General features: G+C 54.1%; 1 protein-coding gene across 15 annotated transcripts in view; it reads right to left on the bottom strand.

Annotated features, from left to right (window-relative positions):
* FRMD5 (FERM domain containing 5) overlaps positions 1-25784 on the bottom strand; it is a 72812-nt gene that overhangs the window by 4522 nt on the left and 42506 nt on the right. For 10 of the 15 annotated variants that reach the window (XM_077318252.1, XM_077318250.1, XM_077318251.1 and 7 more), the window contains 12 exons: positions 12520-12624; positions 12174-12216; positions 11500-11578; positions 10119-10216; positions 9837-9960; positions 9441-9528; positions 8689-8777; positions 5076-5139; positions 4494-4585; positions 1286-1360; positions 851-919; positions 347-453 (listed from right to left, as the gene is read on the bottom strand). In XM_077318252.1, the coding sequence (XP_077174367.1) occupies positions 347-453; positions 851-919; positions 1286-1360; positions 4494-4585; positions 5076-5139; positions 8689-8777; positions 9441-9528; positions 9837-9960; positions 10119-10216; positions 11500-11561 (868 nt within the window). In that variant the 5' untranslated portion in view covers positions 11562-11578; positions 12174-12216; positions 12520-12624. Of the gene's footprint in view, positions 1-346; positions 454-850; positions 920-1285; positions 1361-4493; positions 4586-5075; positions 5140-5747; positions 5809-6618; positions 7257-8688; positions 8778-9440; positions 9529-9836; positions 9961-10118; positions 10217-11499; positions 11579-12173; positions 12217-12519; positions 12625-18560; positions 19676-25784 lie in introns of those variants that run through there. The other 5 variants (XM_077318255.1, XM_077318256.1, XM_077318246.1 and 2 more) reach the window with 5 other exon arrangements.

The following is a 25784-nucleotide window of genomic DNA, read 5'->3' as shown; positions in this document are numbered from 1 at the left end:
AGCTTGCATGAAGGGCAAGAACACAAGGCCCTGGAATAGGCGCTGGGTCAGTCATTCTGTGGAGGACCAGCCAGGTTTAGACTGAGGAAGCACAAGGAGGCCCTGCCGTTGCTTCTTGCTGATGCAGCCAGAAGAGGGCGATGCTGCGTGTGAAGACCAGGCTCTACCACAGCCTCTGGGCTAGATGGCCCACTGCCAAAAAAAGATATGCGTGGCTAGGGAAGCATAGAAGGCTGCCACGGTTACCTGGTCTTCCACGCTGCACCCGCCGAGAGGACCACCCCAGTCTGGAGTGTTGACCCTGAGAAAGAGCGCTGCCAAGATGCAGGCCAGACCAAAGGCTCACCTTCCATGATGGAGATGTGCACGGCCCTCCTCCGGGTCCGGGGCACGCTGCTCAGCCGAGGCCCGTGCGTAATGGAAGGGCAGCTGCGGCTGGGAACCAGTCCGGCCCTGTGCAAAGGAAGGAAATGGCCTCAGACACTTAGGAAGAAGAAGAGCAGGTTCTCATGCCACACTTTTCACTGCCTGGAGGAGTCTCCAAGCAGCTTCCCTTCCTCTCCCCACCACAGACACCCTGTGAGGCTGAGAGAGCCCAGAGGTTACTGGTCAGTCAGAACCACTCTCTCAGGGCTGAGACCAGCCCAAGGCCACCCAGCTGGCTGCATGTGGAGGGGGAATGGGGAATCAAACCCGGCTGGCCAGATGAGCACTAGGCCATGCTGACTGCCCTCTCCTGGAGAGTCTGAAGGTCACTTGAACATGTCTCTGATCAAGCCCCCCACGGGTAATGCTGCAGCAAGCGATGCGGGAGGCATTGCTCACGAGGATGTTCTGCACTGAGCCTTACCTGTGGATTTCGGGAGGCTCCCTCTTGATCTTGGCACTGGACTCCATCACTTCTTTTGCCACGCGGCCACTGAGAGGAGCGGGAGAAAGCATAACTGGGAAGGGAACTATGCTCCTCTACCCCCCTACTCTGCAGCCCCCTGAGTCCAGCCCTGGCCGGTAAAAGACCCCGCTGGCAGGAGGCAGGAAAGGCGCTCTTCCCAACTCCTCCAATTGCTCTCTTCCTTCCTGTCTGGTGGACGAAGCCCTTGGCCAGTTGCCCTTCCCCAGGCTGGCCCAACTAATGCCTGCACATCCTGCCCCTGGATTTCTAGCCACCAGCAAGGACTCTTAACGATGAAATAGAAAAGGCCTCCTTTAAGGACCAGCCCTCCCAAGGGCTGCCTGGCTTCACCCCAAAGACAGCTAGCCAGGGACACCTGCGGCTGTTCTTTACCTGTATCGGAACCGACTCCCTTTGAAGAAGAGGTTGCTGCTGGACACGGTGCGCACCTGGCTCGACTTCTCCAGTCTGCAAGGAGAGGAGGACGCTGGCTTGAGGGCCCCTGATGCAATCACGGCTCAGAGGCTTGGGCTTCCGAAAGGAGCTCCCACGGGCCACCCACGGAGGTGCCTGCAGCAGCCCACCTAAGCTGCTGCCAAGGTAGCCCTAGCAGGAATTTGGAATCCCTGGATGAGACATTTCCTGGGAGCCAGAGGCATTCGAGGGAAAATGGAAATCTTGGCACTGCTTATTTTTTTGTTCAATCTAAACAAAAGTGGCCTCTTTAAGAACACAGAATGCGGCCTGTGTTGTTGGATTTACTTGATCAGACTTTCAACCTGTTCCTTCCTTCCACTGGAGAGAGAGAGAGCACTGGGCTGCACCCAGGGGTGCCTCGGCATCACTCCCTTTGGGCTAGCTGGGAAAACAGGGAAGAGCATGAAGCAGAAGGTGCCGAGAGAGTCAAAGGCAGGTCTGGCCTCAGTCACAGCCTGTGCTTCCTTCCCTCTGCTGAAGAGCTCGAGCGCTGCTGTGTGGCTGGATCCCAGCCTGGGCTGGAAGGAGCCACGGGGCACTGACGGCAGCACACATCTCACGCGAGGCAGGCCTGGTCCACTCTAACCTCGACACTGAAGGTCACAAGATTCCCAGGACTGAAGGATTGTGGGGATGGAGAAAGCATCTCCGCTCTTTCCTTGGTACGTGCCTGTTTTGAAATGACAGACTTGCAGAAGATGGAGGCGTGGGAAGGAGGAGGGCCGTAAGCATTACGGAAGCGCTGCTGAGCTGCCTGGTCCCTCAGTGCCTCATCAGAGGCTGGGTTCTGAACGGCATCACAAGGATATAAACATTTACTACTGACTACCAGGGCCCCCCTCTCCGACTGCCCGGGTCGCCCCCATGCCCTCTTCCCACTCACCAGCTTCCTTCTTCCCCTCCACTAGGCCAAACCACCTTTATTTCCGCCCCCTTGCTGGGCTGCGTGGCGAGCAAGCTGTTATGCAGGGGCCAGCGCTGGGTTGGGCCACGGCCCCAACAAGGGGAGCAGAGTTCCTAGTTGCTGCCGCTGGGCCTGTTCCCAATGAGACACGATATGGTGGGGAGGACCTACCCCCCCCCAAGCTTTGCTTTCCCAAGGCAGGGAAAGTTTGGTCCTATTATTACAGTGGCAAGCAACCCCGTTTCTTTTCTTAAAGCTACAGGCGTTATTTCTGCTCCTTTGGTGAGATTCATCTACACCACCTGAGACTGAAACGTGGCAGGGAGGCCAGCAGAAATGCTGTCTAAGGCATGCCGGCCACTGACTCTGCCTCCGTGCCCCGTCTCACTGAAGCCCGAGGGCTCGTGCTCTGCTGCTCTGCTCTGCAAGGGGGCCAATTGGCCCCCCTCCGCCCCACCTCTTCCACTCCGTCGGCCAGATAACGAGGCGACTCTGGGCTAGAGCATGGGAGCTGCTGCTCCGAAAGAGTAACCAGGCAAAACTCATCCCCCCCCCACCCCCACCGAAGGATGCTGACAAAAGCTCAAGAAGCTCTCCTGAGAACTGGATTCAGGATGTGCTGAAGGAGGCCCGTAAAGCGGCCCCTTCTGCAAACTGCTTAAGAAGGAGGGCAGGAATGAGCCAGAGTCCCTTTGGTCGGCTAGCTGGCTCTTTCACTTTCAAAATATAAGCCTCTCAGAGAACACCGGGGAGGAAAAGCAGTAGCTATTTTTTACAAGTGCTAGAGTTGTATTTTGCATCTAGAAACAGCACACTATGCTTTCTAAAGCTGGGTGGAGAAGCCCCCTGGGGCATCTGGGCTGGGGCACCATCCGGACAGAGGCCTTTGCTATGAGCGACTGAGGCTGCGGGGCCAGGGCCAGGAGGCTGAAGGAAGCCATGCGATTCACCAGGGGCACTGCTTGGGGTGGCTCCTTGGTTGGCGAGAAAGTTTGCCCTGTTTTTTTGACAAGGCACTTGCAGGTGAAATCTGGAGTGTTGAAAGTAAAGGGCTGAGACAGACTGTGCTCAGCCTCCGCTCCAGTGGCTGCACAAACCGGCCGCAGTTGGCCAATTCCCCACCAGGAAGAGGAACTCCAGACTGGTCAAGAAACACAGCAGCTGCACTTCAAGCTCCGGCCCTCATGCTCGATCACACCACTTAAAAAGAAAGCGGGTGAGAAAAAGCTGGGTTTGTGCTTTCCAAGCAAACTACAAAGCAAGAAGGAACCAGCAAGGCTGCCCTGGAAGGAACAGACTCCCAGTAGGCCTGGCTTAAGAGCGCTCCCTTTCCACACAGGCTTTGGTCTGCCAGGGCTGCCCCCCCCCCCCCCAATACGTACTCAAATGGAAGAGAATCCAGAATGTCCCCCCCCCAATTTGTTATTCAACATAACTATGACTTCTACACAAATATAAGATGAATTTTCTGTTTTTAGCATGCCATACCTGTGGGGAAAACGTAATCTTGCATTTGAATAGAAGAGTTGGTTTTTATACCCTGCTTTTCATTCCCTTAAGAAGTCTCAAAGCAGTTTACAATCACCCTCCTTTCCTCTCCCCACAACAAACACCCAGTGAGGTAGGTGGGGCTGAGAGAGCTCTGACAGAACTGCTCGGCGAGAACAGCTCTAAGAGGAGAGTGACTAGAATAAATGCTGTATTTCTCGTAAGTCTTGGGCCTTTGTACTGGAGCATCGGGGTCAGCTGCAGGACTCTTGGCCCAAGGACCCCCCCCCCCAAGCTCCCACCCGTGGTCCTTTGGACAGGGCAGCCAGCCTAGGCATGACTGGGCCTGCAGGGCAGAGGGCAGAGGCACTATGGTCCCCCCCCAAAGGCCTTATGAAGGGCGCCAAGCACCTCCGCTGCAGCTGTTTCAGAACTGTAAGGAGCACCATGCTGTGGGCCAGACAAGGATTGGCTTTCAAATGGGGCCTGAGTCCTTGGGGCAGACCTGAGGGTGCCGTCACATCTAGGCCAAGCCCAGGAACAGACTTCCTGCCACAGTCCTCAGGAAGACAGGCGCTCTCTCTGCGGGCAAGGCTCCCTTCCTGAACACTGCAGGCCCAGCAAGGGGGAGGGAGCCTCCTTTCTGCCGAGAAGACCCTCCCTGGCCAGCGCGGTGGGCTCCTGCTTGCCCAGAGCCAGAGCCAGTCCTGAGGGAAACGGCTTGGTGCTTACTTATAGAAAGCTTGGTTTTCGATCCCACACTTCCAGAGATGCTTGCAGGCTTCAGGTGTTGGAGCAAAATAGTTCAGAACTATTTTCTTTTCCTACCAAAAACCCAGAAAAAGAAAACCCATATGGTTAATTCAAATCTTTCCAGCACTCTACAAACACAGCCAGCATGGCCCAGCTAAAAAAGGCTGTAGATAGGTGCACTTTTTACAAAAAGGCCTGGTGCTGCCTTTCCTTGTGCATTGCAAGACATTACTGGCGTTGTGCTACTGCTGGCTGTGGAGGGTGCTCTGCCTTTTGGGCCTCTGCCACAACTGAACACTGTCAGACTTCGGTCTTCACTGCATCTCTAAATGTTCCACCCTCTACGTAATGATCACAGGACCATTTTACTAGCATCCTGCTGACTGAACTGAGCTGGACGAATGAAGAATCAATCAAAATCTGACTGGGGTACCCCCCACAACCAAACTGGGCCTTCTATCACGTGCGGAGGGCCCCTGGGCGGACTGGAGACCTGCCAGCATGCTGAACCTCCCAAATTCTACCCCCTTTTTGGAAGAGAGGCCGGCATGAAGCACTTACCTCTTTCTGACTTACGTATAAATAGAACGTCTTGCCTTCAAATTTCATTTTTGCCACTTCATTCCTATGAGCACAAAAGAAAGAAAGACAAAGCTTCCATAAATAGGTGGGTCCCCCCCCAAGTGGGTGGGTGGGTCCCCCCCCAGCCCATTGCACAGCATTACAAATGCAGAGCCCACAAACAGAGTGGAATTTGTTCCAGCAAGATGCAGAAATTCAAACCAAATTATTTGCATGAAACGCAAAGTTAAGAAAAAGAATGTTTGGAGGACGGAAGTTGCAGGAGCTTCATGTTCAACATTTGCCGTCCTCTCCAAAGTGTCAGATTGGGGAGAGAAGACGACTCTGGCCCTCCTGGAAAGTGTGGCTGGGGGGCAGAGAGCCTGCGTGGGTCCAGGAGCCCCCAGGGAACCCGGCTGACCACACAGGAGCATCATCCCAATGAGAAGACTGAATGCCAGGTAACCACACTTAGCTGATGAGGCCAAAATCCGAGGTGCAGCGAAGGATGAGCAACAACGCGGCTGAGTCTGGGGCGGGGCGGGGGCCTTTTGGATGACTGAGCCAATCAACATGGACGATGCAGACAAATGTACAAAATAATACGTTTGGGGGCAACAAACCAAATATTGAGAGTACAGATTACATGGAACAGTCATGCAGCGTACTGACCAGGAAGGGGGTTTAGGGGTTACTGTAGAAAAATCCTTGAAGCCATCAGCCCAGAGAGTGGCTGCAGTAAAAAAGGGAAACAGGAGACTGGGGTACATCAACAGTGGGATACAATACAAAGCAAGAGAAGTGACAGCGTCAGTGTACGGCGCATGGACCAGGTCGTGGCTCTGTGGAGGGCCAGAGAGGAAGGCGACTTGGCGGATGGGTGCCTCGGGGGTGGGGGGAACCGCCAGAGGCCCTGGCGACCCTTCCTGAAAGAGCTTCTGCAGTGGGGCAGCAGGAATGGGGCAAATCCAGCCAGAAGAGTCCCCAGGAATGTCTGCAGGTGGGCCACTCCAAGCAGAGGGAAGCATCACGGAAGATGCTGTCTCACCAAGGGGATGAGCTCTGTCTCGAAGGTGACCAGAGGCAGCCTGGGATGCTGTGCTGCTAGAAGGGGCTCAGGGGACGCTGCTTGATGCCAAAGGAAAAGGGCATCAGGCCCAGCAGTCCCTCTGGAACCAGGACAGGTGGAGGGCCAGAAGCCTGAAAAGAACCACAGCCCCCATCTCAGGGGGGGCGGGGGGCAGGCAGGCTCCCAGGATTGCCATGTCTGGGGCTCTCACTTAGGGCCCAGGAGCAACCTCTGCTTTGAGATGAAAAAAAGGCAGACTCTCAAGAAGGCCAGCGAGGGAAGGTGCTGCCCGCTCCTTCTGCAATGATCCCCTGCCAGTGTTTCATAAAACGCGTCCTAGGGATGCACCAGAGCCAGGTGGGATAATGGCTGGGCTACATGGCTCCCAAGGCAAAGAGCGACTCTGATTTTTCTCATCTTCCTGCATAAGAACAAAGCCACCCCCCCCCCAACCGCTGGAAGCACAGCACGTACTCTGTGGCACCAATCCCACCCCACTCAGGGGCACGCCATGCCCTTGCTCTGCCATCTCCAGGAGAGAGTTGCCTGACAGCCCAGAGGACGGAGCAACGGCAGATCGCTCGGCTGGAGCAGGTTCCCAGAGGCATTTTCCTCCTCCATGAGACGGTGTGGTTCGGCTCTTCCTAGGGAGGGATCATTTCCCAGCACACGAAAGGGGGAGGAGGCCGGCCCAATCTAGGCGGGGGGGGGGGCAGTGCTTTTTGGTTTTCCGAGTGCCGCTGCTGCTGGGGTGAAGAGGGCCCCAATCCTGCCGGGATCTGTCGAGGAGAGCAGCACCAGGCAGACCTGCCACAAATTGGGGGAAGTTCATCTCTCAGAAGTCTGGGGCAGAGCCCTCCTGGCTGGGCTGGGCCTCCAGCGAGCCCCCTTCTTCCTGCCTTTTGCACTGTTCTCCAGTTCCAGAAGCCAAGACCCCTTGGGGGGGGGGCGCCCTGCTTGTCTTCTGCAGCCTGACCGCCCTGCTCTTCTCTCCGCCTCGAGACCCCATGAGAAGGGCAGGCTATAATGAAGTCTTCCAAAATCACGGCTGCTTGTGTCCACGTGCAGAGCGCAGGAGGACCATAGCTTCTTTGAGAAAGCCTCAACAGCACAGGAAGGCTTCCAGGCTTCCCTCTCCCTCCCCTCCACTCCGGCACTGCCCCCCTATGCCCAACGCCCCATGCCCCCCCCCGCTCCACTCCAGGAGGCACTACTTTTGCCTCAGCTCCCCCCCACCCCCCACCCCTACACTCATCTTCCTCTGGCTGACAACATGCAGGGCATAGGGGCTCGACGTGACGTCCCCTAGACCAAGTCGGCCCCACCTGCCCCCTCAAGGCTGATCTCCACGCACAAGCGTGTGGTGTGGAACACCCCCTCCCCCCAAGAAGGGGGGCAGGCTTCCTTTTGAGAGCTCAGACAAGAAGCCCTGATTGATTGGTGGGGGTGGGAGGTGCCTCCTGTCCCCAGCTCTCCTCTCCTGGCCAAGCCAAAGTGCTGGCTCCTCCTCTTCCTGTGACATCACACCCTTCCAGCTCAACGTTCCCAAGCTGCCACCTGTGGATTCAAGGTGGGTCGGCGATTTCCTTTGAGGCCAGATCCTATGGAGCCCCACAAATACCGGCATCTCTCTGGCACCTGCCCTTCCATTGCTCTCACAGCCGGCCCTGGTCTCTAGTTGGCCTCTCAGCCGTGCCAGGTTCGGGACCAAACACAGTGAGCTGAGCAGACAGGCACGGTTTCTGGAGCTGCCAAAGGCCCCCAGCCCTGATGCCTGACGCAGGGCAGCACGGAGGAGACCATGCACGTGGCTGCTAGCACCGCTTCAAGCCTTGCCAAAGAAAGTGACCCCTGCCACGTGGCCCTCCTGCCGGAGGAGGAATCCAGAGCCTGTGGCCATTTCCCTGCCGCCCTCTTTTGCCGCACTGGGGCAGTTGTGCGGTCCAATAGAAGAGGCTGCCCAACGCAGTCCCTGCTCAGGGCAGGTTGACCACTCAGATTAGGGGCCTTGTGTTCAGGGGGGCCAGGTGAAGTTCAAAAAGGCATTCAGGACTCCCTCCTGCCCTTATTTAGCACACAGCGTGGTGGTCCAGAAACAAGGGCAAGTGCTCCAGCAGGGACTCTGCCATCCTGCCGATCCTCAAGGCTCCTGGTCTTCCCCTAACTCGCGGTTTGAAATGTCAGTGCTCAGCTACATGATGCGGAACAGGAAAGCAGCAGCCAGACCACAAGGGCGTGCAGCTCCTGCTCCCAACAGCAGGGCACGTGCAAGAAGGAAATGCTGTGGGATCCCACCGAGACTGAGAAGGAGTCAGCAGGAGGGTCTGGGGAAAGGGAAGGAGGAGGGAAACAGCAGCGCCTGCCAACCCCTTTGCCACAAAGGCCAGCAGCGGGGCACGAACCAAGGGGCAGAGTGGAGCAAGGCAGGGCTGTGCAGCCAGGGAACTCGGGCATCTTTGTGGGTCTCCTGCATCAGAGGGGGCGGACTGTGTCCAAGTGATAGGGAAGGCCACCAGATGGCACACCAGCAAACAGCCGACTCACCATTTGATGAAGTGCACACGCTTGTTTCCCTGCAGCACGACAAATCCGAATGGCGTGAACGCCAGGAAGGCCGGGTTCCCAGACACGTCCTGCAAGACAGCAAGAGCACTGCCTCAAGGCGAGCAAGCAGGCCTGCCAGAAAGCCTGCCCTCACCACGTCTGCAAGCGGCTCACTGCGGCTGCATGGCCACCCCACCCCCTGCGTGCAAACTCTTCTCTGCCCTCCGAGAGATGCCTGTTCTCCTTGTTTCAACTTCTTTAGTTACCTGGCTTGAAATTTTTCTCTCCCCCCCCCCCCCTTTTTGGTCAGTTTTGCAGAGTGCAGCATGTTACTCTGCACAGCCCTGAGCTCAGGCCTGGTGTCACTGTGCTAGGGGGGGGGGGGGAGGGAGCCAGGAGAAGGCACAAGCACAGCTGAGGGTGGCTTGGGACAGGGACCCTTCAGGTGGCACAGGACCTAGGTGAGACTAGGACTGGGAAACAAGGGCCAAGCCTGGCTTAGACCCAGTTTGGGCACTGGCCCAGGAGAGGGCCACACTGCCTGTCAAGCCTGAGGGTGGCAGCTCCTCACCTGGAGGCTGCCTGGCCCAACCAGTGGATCAGAAGGGTGCAGCCCCTGCCTGCATGCCCAGCCCACAGGCCCTGCTTCTCTCTGCAAGGGCTGGCCCCACAGATATTATCTCTGCTGCTGCCACACAACAAACAAAGACCTAAGCCACGATGCAGCATTAGCAGGGAGACCAGCTGTGTACCTTGCACGGGTGTGGGTCAACTCCATACGTCTCCAAGGTCTGAGCTTTCCTTAAAAAGTTTAACTCGGACATGGCTGGTGTCTGACCACTGCAAGAAAATGGGGACAAGCACAGTCACCATGATGGAGAGAGAGGCACTGGCAGGCTGCACTGAGCCTCTCACAGGGTGAAGGAGGAAGAGACACAGACCGGGAGCACACCGAAGCTTCACCAGTTCCCACTGCAGGGAACCCACGCCTCTTGGATTCCTGCCTGTCATGAAACGTAGCAGGGCAGACAGGGAACCTGCTCCAAAACTCTCTGGCAGCCCTAGCCAGTCTACAGCAGCTTTCCTGTGGTCATTTTCTCTGCCTGGCTGAAGGTGGGCTTGGAGAGACAGATGAAAGGTGACATCACCTGAGCTCCATTTTGTGGATCTCCGCAATTTTCTTTTCCAGCTTTTCTGAATGTTTGGGGAAAAACTGGAACTTGGAGCTGTAACCTTCTGGGTGCTTTCCAGGGTCATAGTCCCCAATCTCCGCTAAAGGAAAAGAGACCGGCAGAAAGAGCGATGAGCTTTTCTCCAGACCCCTGGGCAATCAGCAGGCAGGACAACTGGGCGCAGGATCTGTAGTAGCCCAAACATCCCACCCCCATTCCCCCCCCCAGCCGATTTTTCACCCCATCAAGAGACGCTACCTTGGAGGATATGGCCAGCTAGCAGAGCAGCATCGGAGGTCTTGCACAGAAGGCGGCCATGATACAGGTCTCTTTTGATCTGCAAGAAGACAAGATACCTGAAGAGAGAACCACATCAAGGAGGGGGGGTTAGTGTCTCGCAGGACATCCAGACCGGACCGCAGCTTCATCAAGGCATGGGACTCACTTTCCGGCAGAGCCCACTCCCACACAAACGCCACTGACCATAAATGAGGGACGGCCTGGTTCACCACAAGGCTCCTGCTTCCTCTGTGGGCAGCCAGTGGGAGCCCAGCTGCAATCCCCCCCACAGGGATGCCCCCCCCTTGGTGCCCCCTGAGGAGGGGCAGGCCAGGCCAGGCCATTCCCCCCCTGAGTCCTCGCCTGAGCAACCTGGAAGAACCAAGCAGTCCACTCTTAAGGAGAGAATCAATAATCCGCTCAAATACCTGAGCCCATATTTAAGAGCTATCTGGCAAAGACACAGCTTCTGCCTGTCCGTCTCTTTCAACCCCCCCCCCATGCAAATGGAGGAATGCCTGGGTTGTCTGTCCCCTTCTCAGGATTCCTTGTGGGAAATGAAGGAACAAAAGACATCCCTTCCATTCCATGCCCAAAAGAGCTGGACTCTCACTGGCAATTTCATAGATTCATGGCAACATTTTCCACCAAGTGTCAAGCTTGCTTCATACTGAGCTAGTTGGATTCCACATTCTACATTACTTCTTTTTCCACAGCAGAAGAGTTCAGAAGCAATGTTTATTCATTTTATTTCTGAGATTTATATACCACCCCACCCGAAAAACAGGCTCTGGACGGTTCACAAAATTGTCAATTAAAATACCCACGGAATGACTACAATTTAAAACATCCACAACTGATTAAATTATTGAAGTAATGATGAAACAGATAATAAAACAATGCCATGAAAACACTTATGGACAAGGGGACTAAAATTAGATTTGCCTCCGTGTTCAGTCACCAGGCCTTGAGGAACATGCGTTGCTGGAACGTAAGGCATGAAAAAAAGTGTTTGCGGAGTTGTCTAGTGGCAAAGAATCCACACAAAAACACACAAGACAAACCTCCTGGCTCCTGATCCATGGCCTGCTTGCATCCAGACCCCTCCCTATCCAGTTAACTTCACCAGTGGAGCTGAGGAGGCAGAGCTCTTCCCTCAACCTCAGTCTTCAACAGTCCCGGAACAGGCAGAAATGCAACAGATGCAGCGCTCCCTGTACTGAGAGCTGTGCCCAATCAAAGATGCAGGAAGGCAGCAAAGCTGGCAAAACTCCCAGGCAGCAAGCCAGCCTCTCATCGGGAAATCACCCTTTTGTTCCCAGCTCAGTGGTGAGGGGGGAGGAGGAGGAGCCGTTCTTACCTGGTGATTTCCTCCTTCAGAGCAGCAGGATCAGTCGGGTAGAACTTCACGCGGAAGCACATCGTGAAAGGCGGCTGCGCTGCAGGGGAAGACCAAAGCCTGCCATTAGCCAGGGAGGGGGGGGGGTCAGAGGACAGTTTCCAGAAGGATTCCGGACACTTCTATCGGGTCCCCCCCCCTTAAATTCCACTTAGCAAATTAAGACTCTGAAACATGCACAGCCATGGGGAGGGGGGGGGTCAATCACACCTGCTGTCCCCCACCTCCAGAACACTAAGGGCTGTTTTCAAGGGGGTGTTTTGATCTCTGTCAAGCAAAGATGGCCTTGAGCCCGCCCAGGAGAGGGAATTGCTGGGTCCAGAGGCGAGTCTGATGAAGCAGGGAGGGCGGATACGTTTAGTCCAGTCAGCCGCAGTGTGGCACCCAAGGGCCTGAGGAAGCCCACTGAGGCGTTGGGGGCCCACCTGTGCCCTCCGTCCTTGCCCTGTCCCTTCTCTAGTCCCTTTCTTGCGTATTCATATTCCCTCCTTCTCAATGCTCCCATGGGCCAGCTACTGCATTCCCTTAGGTGTGCTACAAGCGACGGGAGAGCAGAAAGGACGCAGGGGGGGGGGTCAGAGGACTGGGAGAGGGAGAGAGGGAGATGATGCGCGGGAGCACCTGGCCCTACTTACATCGCAACTGCTTTACCACAGACTTCGTGAACTCCAACCAATGCTGGGGAAAAGAAAGAACAGAGAAGGAGGGTTTGGAAAGGGAGGAAACAGAAGGCCACATTTGGCGAAAAGATCACGCTGGCCCAGTTCCCAGGGGCCAAGCGGAAGCAGCCCACAAGCGGGATTTTTCAAAACGGACATCTGGATAAGAGGGCAACCGCCCGAGGGAAATTCGCGGGCAGCCGCATCTTTTCTCCTACCGGAGGAAAAGGCAAGAGGAGCCAGCTGGGGCCCGGGAGGGCCGTCTTTGAGACCCAAATTTCGAGCCACGCTGCTGGGGCGAGACTTCTGGCCAGTGACTCACCCTCTGCTTGTCGGGGTCAACGAAGCGGATCCCAAAGTAGTCCTTCTCCAGGAGGTTCAGATGGTGGCAAAGGAGGTCGAAGAGATACTGGCCTTTGGCATCTCTCTGCAGAACAAGGGAATGACACCAGCATCACCAAGAGCGGGCTTATCCACGCAGCACATCTCGCCAGGGCCACGAGCCCTGCACTCCCAGGGACCCCGCATGGTGCCTTCCCTCCACGGATCAGGGCCGTAGACTCTCTCCTCTTTAAAGACACTTGGAGTAACACCCCTTTCCACTATTGAGGGTCCTCTCTGTCTGCTCTTGTCACAATTGTGCTCTGCTAAGCCCCCCAAATCCTTAAACCACTCTGGTCCACACCACCCTGGGGGAAGAGCTAATCCAGGGATCCTTTGAGATGCTGCTACCCATCCCCCCCCCCCCCAATCCTCTGAGGTGCCCTGCAGTCCTCTGGGCCATGAAGGGGTCAGTCGCTGACAAGAAAGGATGCTCTTCATCCTGAACAGCAAGGTCACCGCTGTCAAGTGGCATGTATTTGATCGCTACTGAACGCCAGTGTTGGCCAGCTCCTTGTGTCTCTGCCAGCGGGGGAGGACTGCACGTCTTGTGATGGGCTCTTCTGGTCCCTGGCTCCACGGAAACCATGATATGCCCCCTCTTCCCTCTACAGAAGGTCCCCTGCCTGGATCTCTCCCCAGCATCTCTCTCAGAAGACCATCCCCTTGCACGGGGGGCTCCCTCCCTCCCAAGCATAGTGCGAACAAGGGAGAAGAGAAGGAGGAGGGGGGTCTGCTCTGGTTGGGATGGGAACCCCATGCTCATCATGGCATGGGCTGTCTCCTGTCTAGCAGAACAACGGTTGTCTAGGGCTCCCCTTAAGATCCACCCAATTTGGTTCAGGAGTTAAGCTTTTGCATCCACACACCTTATTCAGGCACATAAAAGTTTATCCCCAGAATACACTGGGTTGGTTCTGCTGCTTCAGGCCCACACGGCCGCCCTCCTGAATCTTATTCCAAGCAACAGGGCAGGTCTCACAGGCTCTTGGCACAGCCGGCCAGCGGCGGGGAAGTGGGCATCAGCTTCTCAAACTTTTGCCTCTTGTGACTCACAGGGAGAATCTGTACAGAAACCCGTCAGGATGGGACTAGGCGGGGGAAGGGGGGAGATCAAGTGGGGACTTGTGGATTTCTTTGCAGGGCCTCCCAGCCCCTGCTCCATAATTTGGGCCTTCCTGTGTGTCACCTGATGTCCCAGCTGACCCAGTTTTCTGGCACAACCTTGGCAATCCACTGTCCCAATTTCATCCTCCTGTGTCCCAATTTGGACCTCCTGTGTTGAAATGATTCATGATTCCTGGTCTCTTAAATCTCCTGCGAGAGAGGAGGAGGAGGAGGAGGAGGAGGAGGAGGAGGAGGCCCACCACACAGCACAGAAAAGAGCACAGAGTAATGTGCAGCCCAGGCTGCCGTCATTTATCGGCTCTCTTCATGGACACGCCCAAAGCCTGGCACGGAGTCCCCCAGTGAGCTTTCCTAGCAGAGGGGAGATCCGCATGTGGGCATGTTGGGCCCTGGCTGGACAACTGCCACGACACAGGAGGAGCATTTCCAACTTTGGATCATTTGTTTTAAGACAATGGAACTTATGCTGTATATTTTAAATACCTTTAAAAAGGGCCAAGTTCTCATTTTCAAAAAGAAACCGTAAGTTACAGCTATTTCCTTGTCCTTACCCAGAATTCTGCACCACTAGCCCTGTTCCAGATGGGTTTTATGTTCTTGGAAATACCCCCCCCCAAAAAAAAAAATATATATATATATCCCCATTGCCACAGAGAGTGATTAAAATGTGTAGTTCGCTGCCGGAGGAGGTGATGATGGCCACAGGAGTAAACAGCCTTGAAGGGGGATTAGAGATTCATGAGTCGTGGAGACTGAGAGGAATGTCCACCTTCAAAGCCTCTGAACCACTCTTGACCATCCAAGACCATCCAAAATTTTTCTTGGGGCTCATCTGATCCCTGTTGGGATCTGGAAACGTTTTTGCAGAGGGGTCCTACTCTGGTTTCTGAACCCTTGGGAGTCCTGGCGGCATCTGAAAACCTCTAGATAGGAAATTGGGGGGCGGGGAGCCTCCAAGAATTCTGTGTCTTAGGAATGCTCTCAAATATGCCCCCTAACAGCACAATGTGATTTCCTTTGCTTTGTTCCCTCATACATTTCTTGTCTGCACATCAACCCCCAGTTAGGGGTCTATTTGGTTGGCTTCTTTTGCAGGAGGATTGCTTAACTGTCAAAGCCAGCCAACCTACCCGTGGCTTCAAACATCTCTGTTTGTGTGCCTCAGTCCCTTTGCAGAAAGCTGACGGATGGGACGGTTACAGAGGCTGTGTTAGGACAAGATCCTTATTTTCTTTCCTGACACCTCCAACCGAACCTTGGGGCTGTTTGATCCATCAAAGATTCACACAAATAATGTCTGAATCATCACCTTATTTGTGCTTCGTGGATGAGCAGTGCTGTGGGCATCAGACCCATGTGCTACCCGCCTACTTGCTTGCAGGGCAGCATCACAGCTGTCCGTAGGCAGTTCCTACGCTCTGTCAGCCAGGTGGGATGCATGAGGGGCAAAACAGAACCCTTGCCATGCATTGAGACATATGTTTGGCCCTAACCAGTCAGAATGGCCAGGCTTTTATATTTGGGGGGGGGGCAGGGGGAGATGGGACCATTCCGAATACCATTTCCTACAAGGTTGGGGGGGGGGAATTCTTGTCAGAATGGACAGCCTTCTAACCCCCTTCCCCCCAAAAAAAGAAGGAAAAAAGAAGAAAAAAAGGAAGGTGTGAATTCTTATATCCTGGCATGGTCACGTTTTACAATGATCTACATGCAAACAGCAGAAACCGGCAATAGATCCTGCCAGATCTGGAACGGGGACCAAAAGGGATGCTGGACTCACTCAGCAGAGAAGAGACACACACTTGCTACCCCGGCAGCCACGCGCAGCCAGAGGGCAGAATTCTGCTCCTCCTTTGCTGCCACGTTTAATTACAGTTTTCCTTCCCCTGACAAGGAAATGGTACCGCCGTGCCAGGAAGCCAGCCACTGCAGCGGGAGCCTTTCCAACGGAAACAAACACCAACCGTTCATCTTCCCTCTCCACCGTGTGTTATGACTTCAAGGGATCTACAGCAGGAGAACCTCGGGGGCTCCGGGAGGCGTGCAAAATGCTTCCATGCCCATCTTCCGGAGATGAAGAAAACATGACAGAGCAAGGCGAATGGCATCCTGAGATCCAGTCAAATATGGGCAAAGTGCAGCAAACCAAGTGTGACTTGGTACAACACGCCTCTTCCTTTGATCTCCCCCACTTGAATTAAACATCTTCTGATCATGGAGAAAAGCTCTTTCGGGAGCGATCATCATCTAAACAAACCACAACAGCCTTTTAAACCACTAGATTAAGAAGCCTGGGTGGATTTGGGGTTTTAAAAAATCTCATAAAAAGGAGATTTGTATCTGCCAGGGTTGTTTGGTTGTCCTCTTATGAAGGGCCTTAGATCATTTGCAGCATGCATGGAAACTTTCGGGGCACACAGCTTGCTTCCCAAACTCCTGCTCCAGTCCAATGCTCCACGGCAAGTGGCTTCACACCACAGGCCCTCTCGGCCACATTTTCTGTGGGTGGCAAGCCGGCACGTGCTCCGCTCTGGGTGGCTCCTGAGGAGGCCTGTGGCACTTCGGCTCCAGGGCCCTGCTAAGCTGCCGAACCGGACTGGAAGCAGTAAGGGTGTTCCTTCGAACCAGGCATTTCTTCATTACGAAAAGGGTCTCCAAAATCCCAGTTTGCAAAGTGCTCAACCATCTGCAGTTTACTCTTTCAAAACACCTCTTTAACTTGGTACAGTGTGCCTTCTGGACATTGCCACCTCTTGTTTCCCCCCAGAGAAAGGTTCTGTGACACTCAGAAGACTGCCCTGCCAAAGCCAACTAGCACTGGGAAAAGGACCCACTGTACCACGGGTGGGGGGCACCCTGCTTTAAAATCAACCAGCAATGGCAGCATAGAAAGTAAACAGGAATGGCTGCTTGACAAGAGGACTGCAGGGTCACCTGTTTTTTGCCCAGCGAGGAGACAAATCTTGCTATGTTTTCCCACAGAATCAAAGGTCCGGAGAAGGAGGGAATAGTCGGAGGCTTGAATATTTAATCACAACCTTTAAGCGTAATCCTATCTATGACATATACATTTTGGGGCTCACTCGCTCTCCTCTATAATCCTTGTCCCTGTTAACTGACATTTTAATCCCTCCCTTCAAGGTTGATTATGGCAGATCTCCCCCCAATATGTTTATACAGACCGTTTGGAGGAGAAGATACTTTATGAGAAATGAGCCTCAAGTGCCTCTTAGTCACTTAAGCCCTGAAGCTCAATCTTTATCTCTTTAAAATTTAATTCATGCTCTGCCTCCCGGAGACTTTCATCTGCCTCTATCCGTCTAACCCTCCCCCCCCCCCCCCCCCCCCCGTGCACTCAGCAGTTCCAATTTGGGCTCCTACTATTTCTTCCCCTTCAGTATGTTCCAAATCTTAATCTATATTTTTGCACTCCTTAATCATTTGAAACCGTGCTGGCTGGCAAGCCCTCTAAAGCCCAAGCATAACTGACCCCTTTTCTAGCTTGCTGTACCCCAAGCTCCGCAGTCCAGGTTTTTGGCTTCTCGAAGCCACAGGAGGGCCGGGCCCCCCCCCCTCCCCCTGCTCAGGGGTCTATAAAGTCTCCTTGAGTCACAGTCAGCCTACGGCGGTCCTGTCAAGCTTTCGAAGCAAGAGACGAACAGGGGTAGTTTGCCATGGCCTGCCTCTGCGTAGCGACCCTGCCAGTCCTTCTCATTCAAATACAACCAGAGCGCAGCCTGCTTGGCTTGGGCTCAGCTGGGCCATCTGGGTCACAGCCAGAAGGCTGAATAGCGCCCCAAGAGGCAGCACGTCCCCTACCAAAGCAGCACTTGTTGTTTGGCATCTTACAAGCTCTCAAGAAAATCAGACAAGCAACCTAAAAAGCGGCTACGATGTGTCACACCAACAAAGATGCCCTCTTTGCATCCAGCCTTTAGGGGCCATCTGCTTCCTACTCCATGTGCAAAAACACACCACCTTGAGTCACCACGGAGGACAAATTCAAGACATGCTTGTAGCAAAATGAACCACCAAAGACCATTTTGATTAGCAGACTGATCAGAGGCTCTGAAAGACAAACCTCCTCACAGCCTGCAAGCAATTGTAGCTGTCCTACTAAACGACCAGGGAAGGGAAGCATGGATGCTGCCCTCCAGCCCCCTGACTAGAGATCCGGCAGAGAGGTCCCTTTGGCACCATCGATCTGTAATGCGGAGTCTGCTGAACAAAGCTGGAGTCTGGGGGCACCGCTAAGAGCCACCAAGTTGTATTCAAGGTCCCTCTGTTGCTCTTCAGGGTGCCACTGGACTCCTGCGGCTTCACGACACCACCACGGCCCACCTGAACCTGTGTAGCCTCCCATTTATTTATTTCCTGGCTCAGGCAGCATGGGATGCTAAGCCTTTTAACCCTGGGCTCTGGCCTGCTTCTCTTCCCACCAGTTATAAAATGGGGAGGAGGAGGAAGCCAAGATAATAATCAAAATTCACACCTCTTTCTTCAGAACTAGAGAGGTAAGGACAATGGGGGAGGAATGTGGGGGCCAAAATGGTTAGCAAACGTGGCAGGATGGGTCTTAAAAAACAAAGGCAAAAGAAAGAGGGTGTTTTGAGGGGGGGGGGTAGAAAACCCCCAGTGCACTTCTGGAGCATCATCAGTCATTTCTTATATATAGTGCAAGGGCTATGGTGATGTTGTTGCCTCAGAGCTCTTTGAACACAGTTCTGGTTTTAGCAGGGCTGGGGGACTTGGCCTTCTAGTTTTAACAAGGATTACTGACTGATCTGGACGGTCATACAGCGCCTCCCGAAGTGGCATATAAATATTTCAAATAAATATAAGGTCCTGACAAACCCAAACAGGGGAGGCCGGTGAGTTTCACTGTCATCGAGAACAGCAGATGCGATTCATCGGGGGATGGATGAGAGAGCGCGAAGGAGGTCTGTGGCATGCCTGGAGAATCTGCGCCGCTCCGGTGCAACACGAGAAAGAAGCACGGACTCTCTCGCGGCTGGGGTCAGATCGGGCCGAGCCACGGGATGAATCAATGCTAATTGTTAATCAGCCTGCGTTCTCCACCCTGATGATAAAACATTTCTCTGCAGAAGCAACAGAAAGCCTTGTGAATACAGAAGAGCAGGAAGACGGTGTGGCACAGCCAATTCCATCCCACTAAAAAAAGTGAAGGGATGCTTGCACTCCAGGATGAAGCCAGAATCTCAGGAGCCCGAGAGGAGGCGGCTTCATCCACAAGTGTGGAGGTGTGGGGAGAGGGGCAGGAGAGAGGAGGCTTCTACTCACAGCTAGCAAACCCTGGAATGGGAGTTCTTCGCTCCCACATCCACTGTAGGCAGCAGAGGACGGGGCCAAGGGCGTGCCTTCATTTGCCATCCTTCCCCTGGTAAGTGAAGTCCCTAATTTCCAGGAGCAGAAGGGGGAGACAACCAGGCCTCCATTTCCTACTGGCGACACGTACCTGGTTGGTGCACCTCCGAGCCTCTGGCAGGGCTGCAGCATTAATTCTACACAGTGTGGCTGTTTGCTATCTGCACAACACTGGGATGGTTGTGCCACTCACGCCCAGAGAGGAAGCCAGCTGCTGTCGTTGCACTGGCTGCCCCCAGTTGCACTGGCTGCCCACATGTGGCACAAACAAGAGTTAATACAAACCAGTGACTATCTACTGCTAAGGAATGACCGTGTAATTAATTTTGCTTGGCTTGTACCACGCAGGCACAGCACACACGGTGCTGCCACGCAAGGAGTCGGGCCGCGCTTTCACCACCAGGAGTTATCGGGGAAGAGGCAGGGACTGCCAAGGTTTGTGTTCAGCGGCCAGATCAGCCCAGGACACAGCCAAGGACCGCAGCCTGGCTGGAGAAAGCTCAACCTCTGCAAGAAGGAGCAGAATCCACCTTCCTCGCTGCTGCCACCTGCTGAGGGTGGGAATTGTTGGAGAAGGCAGGAAATGGAGGAGCAAAGGGGCTCAGGCACAACCAACCTCCTGCTCAGCTACAGGCAGCCCTCCCTCCACCCCACCACCCATTGAAGATGCAAATTAATACAGGCTTAATCTGTACTATGCTCCAGCAGCTCCAAGGCACGTTTCCAAGGGGCCCTGCAGTTCCCCCCTTTGCAGGCTCAAGCAGGACTCGTGCATGGCATGACTGCAATCCCCGCTGCTTTTGAGCCCCACAGTGGATTACCGACTGTTCGGTGCTGGATCCCTCCCATCGCAGTCCTTCAAAAAACCCAGTGATACCCTTAACAAAGGATGCTTGGTGAATTGAGAAGCAGCACAAGGCTTCCGGCTCGCTCTCCTGATTGGAAAGGACAATAAGCTCTAATTAGCATAGCCCCATTTTCCCCGCATAATCTCCCCAAGCTGTTTCTGTGGATAACCGACGCTTTTGCTTCCTTTCCCTCCTGCATCAATTAGCAGTAGTTCAAGATTTTTAAAATACGGGCATGGGGAGCTGCCCCAACAAGAAACCCCCAAGCTCTGCAGTGGCCCCCACATGAGTCTGCTGGGTCCACTAACTAAGGGGTGCTGTGCCACGGCGAGGCACAAGGCGGATTCACTGGCCTGCAGAGGACTCATCCAGATGGTCTCTGCATTGATCTGCAGCCCATTGTGGGGAGCACCCACTGAAAAGGCATCCTGGTGGCACAGCAGCCAATGCGCAGGACGTTCTGGTTTCTCTCCCCCTTGGCCCTCTGCTCTGCCAAGTCCCAAACCACCCCAAGCACGGCCAGCTCTTCTGAACTCCCGTTGCAGCTTTCAAGGGAGGGAAGGCAAAGAAACCATCTTAGCTCTCTTGCAACTCCTCCATCCTGCCTCCCGCTTGATGCATCTGCTCTGGCATCAAATTGCAGATTTGCCATGACCCCCGTGGTGGCCGCTGGCAAGGAGGTCCAAGGCAACCTACACAAAGTCAGACCATACAGGTGACGGCCTTCTAAATCCCACTCTGCACAGGCCGATCCTTGCAAGCGGAGATCGCACAGAGCCTGAGAGCACCAGGGTCACTGCCAGCATGTTCCCTGGCTCCAGCTGGCCACTTGCCCCTGGGGGACCAAATCCAAAAGAACTGAAAAGTAGGCACTCTGGATTGCTCCGTATCAGCCAACTGTCAAACCACTGAGCTGACCCCATTCCAGCTGTCCACCTCTGGGCTGGCAACAGACTCAGACTCCCTTATGCCCCTGACCCGGGTCATCTCTCCCTGCGGCCACGCAAAGAGCAAACGGAAACCAAGCCAAACAGCACCTCTTCCCCAAAGCAAGAAGCTGGCCCTGAGTTCGCTCTGACTCCCAAAGGAGGCAGCTCATCTTGGAACTTCCCAACATTTTGTGGCTGGCAGCCATTTTAAGAACCCCCCCCCCCCCCCGCCTCCAAGCAGCCTCCTGTCTATCTTGTCCCAAAATTCCCGAGAAGGCTGGGGCCTCCATCTGCCTAACCACCTCCTCTTCAGAGAGAAGCCCCCAGAAAGAGACCCATGCTTGTGACGACTTGCATTTCTGATCCAAGAGGCTCCAGAGTTGTTTCCAGAACTATGATCTGCAGCTTCCTCTTGTACTGTGGGCTGGGGGGCACTTCTCAAACGACATTTCATATTAGAACTGTGAGAGTCGTGCCGTCTTTCGAAGCCCACTCTCCCTCTCCGCCTGCTCAGAGGACGCGTGCTTCCCTTGCTTTCTGAAACCCTGGACAGCTCCGTGCAGCGCCTGCCGGAAAGCCAGACGTCATTCTGCAAGGAGAGGAGCCTCTCTGCCCTCCCCTGCCGCCTTCCTAGGGCTGTTGCTCACGTTACAATTCAATTCTCACAATTCTCAAGTGGCTTTTTGCCTACAAGACTGCGTATCAGAGTGCAAACGTCCACATCTCTCCTGCCAAGTATGAAAAGTGTGGGGCAAAACAAATTCTCTATCGGGCCCCTTCTCCCCTTTCCTCAGCACTGGCGACACAGTAAAACCAGAAAAACGATATGCCCAGAGACAGGCATGCTGCACAGAGCCAAACTGTCCCGAGAGACCAAGAGCAAGCTCTGGCTGTCCTGTGGAGCTGACTGCTGCCTTCAGTGAGCAACACCCACAGTTGTCGTTCACACAGCAGGGAGTTCTCCAGACACAACCGCCCGGTGGGGCAGAGAATGCAAAGGGATTAGAACGAAAAGAAGCAGGCAAGCAGCAGAGGAACTGAAAAGAGCACCCATAAGTGGCTAATTGATACAAAATCAAAACGTTCCAGGAGCAGCACAGGGCACCTCCCTCCGGAGGAGAAAGCCCTGGGGACTTGTGACATCTTTATCACTGTTGCATCAGTTACAAATCTCCAAGCGGAGCTCAGCCAGAGGCAAACAGGCAGACCTGCCCCCAATCAGAGAGCCAGTTTGGTGCAGTGGTTAGGAGCGCGGACTTCTAATCTGGCATGCCGGGTTTGATTCTGCGCTCCCCCACATGCAGCCAGCTGGGTGACCTTGGGCTCGCCACGGCACTGATAAAACTGTTCTGACCAGGTAGTGATATCAGTGCTCTCTCAGCCTCACCCACCCCACAGGATGTCTGTTGTGGGGAAGGGAAGGGGATTGGAAGCCGCTTTGAGCCTCCTTCAGGTAGAGAAAAGTGGCATCTAAGAACCAACTCTTCTTCTTCTTCTCTTCTTCTTCTCTTCTCCTTCAGATCCCCCAGAGCCAGGCTGAAGGGGCTGCTGCACCACCATCCCAATGGCATCTTCTTCCCCCTCATGGCCAAACAGCTATTGCAGTCTACTTAAGATTTCTCTGCCACAGTAATCTGCCAACAGGAGTTTTGAAAATCTTGTTGGTCTCTTGGGCACTACAGGACTCCTATGCAACTAAGCCCCCCCCCCCCCCCCGCAGTCTTCCTCTGTCCGGTCCTCTGTAGGTTTACGCTGAAATAAACGGTTTCTGTGAGACTTTCTCCCTAGAGCTCTTACATATTAATACGTAGCTCTGCAACTGTGTTACACTAATTGGGGAAAAGGCTTTCTTGTAAGAGTAAACAGTGCCAGCGCTTGAAGCTTTTCCGCAGCCAGAAGAATCAGTTCTGAAACTGCGTCTCATCAGCAGTCCCATCAGGCGGAGAAATGGGCCGTGGCTCTTTGGCAGAGACTTTCCTCAGTTAGCACCCGGTGTTTTTACAGGTGACGATCCATCCGCTTCTCACAGTCTCTACGAGGCATTACAGGGGAAACAGAAGTCCCTTCTGTAGCCACTCTAGCACTTCCATTTCTCCTCTACTCTATGGTATACCACAGAGTTCACCAGAGTTCCTCTGCGGCATGTCTTTTTGTCATTCATTCCAGGAGTAGTCTAGGCTCTACCTTGGGGCTGGTAACCCCGCTGCCAGCTGCACGGTGTAGGGCTGTTTCCATCACAGGCCCTGTCAGCCTCTCCCTTACTCAAAGGCACGGCCTGCCATGACCGGTCCAGGTGGGTCACTGTGGTCTTCTCCCTGCCCTCATTAGCCTGAAGACCCAGTAGGAAGATTCTCCATATCTTCACCTCTTTGATCCGGACAATATTTCCCAGCATTTGGATGGCAAAGGTGAATCGTCTTAAGAAATGCAAGTTTTTAAAGGGGAATAAGGAGGAATTAATAGTGGGTATGAAAGTTCAACGTCATTTCTGCTAGAATTCTTGCGGCGTCCCAGATGGGAGCGTGCATTTGCATTTAAATGAATTCATGTTTTGAAATGTTAAAAACCCCACAGGCAAAATAGAGACTTTCCGGAGATGCCGACCACATGGCTCTTGGGCACAGTTTAGAATATTTTAAGAGGCTGCCATCAAGAGGCTGCCCCTGTTTTAAGTCAAGATGTTTCCTCTCCTGTATGGCCAGCAAGGATTTTCCTCTCTCAGTGAGGAATGAAACAAGATGGGGTCCGTTCCATCGAGACCAGGCTGAGAACTAGAAGCCGTGAAGAAGGAAGCCTGGAATGTCTCTCTCATTTTCCATCCACTTGCCGAGGCGAAGTTGACCAATTTCTTCAGGCCCCTTGGATGAATGTGGGGAGAAGCCCTCAGTCTTGGTCTTGCCTTGGAGGCACAGAGCAAGGCCTGTCAGCTGCTCCACCAGATTCCTGGCTCTTGCCTCCTTTATCTTTCTCCACTGTAGCTTCTCTCCTTACAGCCGTCAGCAGCCCAGTTAGAGCAGGGGTCTTCTACTCTCAAGGTCATGTGGGCCCCTTGGGAGGTCTGACACAGCAGGGTGCCTGCAGCCACAAAACCACTCATGCAGGAGGAGGAGACATGCATTTCTTAGCATCGCAAATCTCACCTGGGATCCCATTCCTGCTTAGCTCCATGACCAGGAATTTCCCAGGTGGGACTCAGAAAGCCCGGGTGATCCAAATGGAGATGCCAGCCAAGCCCAGCTAAAGTCCTGGGATGGGGGTCGTTGAGACTGAAGGAATGCCGCAGGAGGAGGAGGAGGAGGGTTACTGAGCAGCTCTCCTCTCCCCTGAAGACTAGAAAGATATATGGGAACCTGTGGACAGTTTTTAAGAGCAAAAGAGGAAAGTCCAAAGGCAGGGGTGGACTTTTAACACTCTCCCTCTTTCTGGGGACTGTGTCTCTAGTTCAGTAGTTTTCCAAGTTTAGCCCTACATTTCCATTTCATAGTTTCATGGACACCCACCCACCCCTGCCACTCACCAGCTCGCTCCCGCATTTGAAGGCTCCCATCAAAACTCTCTGCCCCTCGTCTGCTGAAGGAGTTGGCAGGGTGACCTTGGGACAGACACAGGCTCATCTGCTTGGCGTCCCCAGGGGGAAAGAAAAGTGGGGCACAGCCGAAATGAATAATTAACTGCACAGATTTAGTGTCCTCATAGCAATGCAGTACGACCATTTCAAGCAAAGTTTTAAGCTGCAAGTTTAATAAAAACACTGCCCTGCATGGGGTCCCCACTGTCAGCTCTTCCACAGGACCATGCCTCAAAAGGCCCTGACCCAACTCCTAGCCGATCCCACCCCTTGACTGGAAGGGATCCCCCCCCCCCCCGTCCCAGAAGCAGAACCTGACCTCCCCCGAGCTCTTCTCTCGGAAGCACTGACTGTCGTAGGGACTAGAGTACGCCCTGACCTGGATAGGCAGGGTCTGCTCCGGTTAGTCCTTGGATGGGAGACCCCCAAGAAAGTCCAGGGTGGCCACCCAGAGGCAGGCCACGGCAAGGGACCTCTGCTCATTTCTTGCCTGGAAAACCCCGTGGAGTCGCCCAAAGTCAGCCTCAACTTGACCAGCCAGAAAAAAACAAAGTTTGAGTCCAGGGGCACCTTTAATTAATTAATGAATCAATTAATCAATCAATCAATCAATCAATCATACTTATATACCGCCCTCCCCGGAGGCTCAGGGAGGGCGTTAAGACCAATGCAGCTTCGTTCTGGGCATAAGCTTTTGTGGACTGCACCCTTCCTCAAGCCGCATATACAGATGGAGAGGAAGTTGCTGGGAAGGGATCGTGAACGATGCACAGGTCACTGAGCAGGAAGTACAGCTGCCACTGGATTAAAGCAGCCGGTAAGACCCCGGGAACAGCAGCAAATTAGCATGCACATAAAAGGGCTAACAAGGAGATGTGAAAATTAAGTTTGAGTCCAGTGGCTTGCTTAAGACCAGCAGGGTTTAATTCTGAGTGTGGGAGAATTGAGTTACTTAGTATGTGCCGATGTCCTCCTCTTCAGAGACGTTAAAACGTATTTCCCCAGGCCTTACAGGCATGTAGGCATGGTTATTTGCCAGGAAGGGTGAAGGAGAGCTAAGACGCCATTTGAAGACGTGAGTAGTGGCTGAAGATGCTGCCGGTCTCTCCCTCTTTTCTACTGCTACGGATGGACAAAGGCCGCCACCCAGCTTGCTCTTGAGCCGAGAGGAAAGGCAGGGCATGAATCTCCTAACAAACACTGCTGGGCCATGTCCAGAGATCTCGGATGACTCCACTTTGCGGGCCAGAAAGCCCTGCGCTGTGACAGGCCTGGGCGGTGACAATTTGACGCGAGGGAGGCCGGGTGGCCCCTGGGAGCAGCAGCACTAAGTGACAGGGCAGCTTCC

The sequence above is a fragment of the Paroedura picta genome, chromosome 18 (genome assembly GCF_049243985.1).
Source record: "Paroedura picta isolate Pp20150507F chromosome 18, Ppicta_v3.0, whole genome shotgun sequence".
Classification (NCBI taxonomy): domain Eukaryota; kingdom Metazoa; phylum Chordata; class Lepidosauria; order Squamata; family Gekkonidae; genus Paroedura; species Paroedura picta.
The sequence above is the reverse complement of the archived record's forward strand: the minus strand, read 5'-3'. Positions and strand labels throughout refer to the sequence as shown.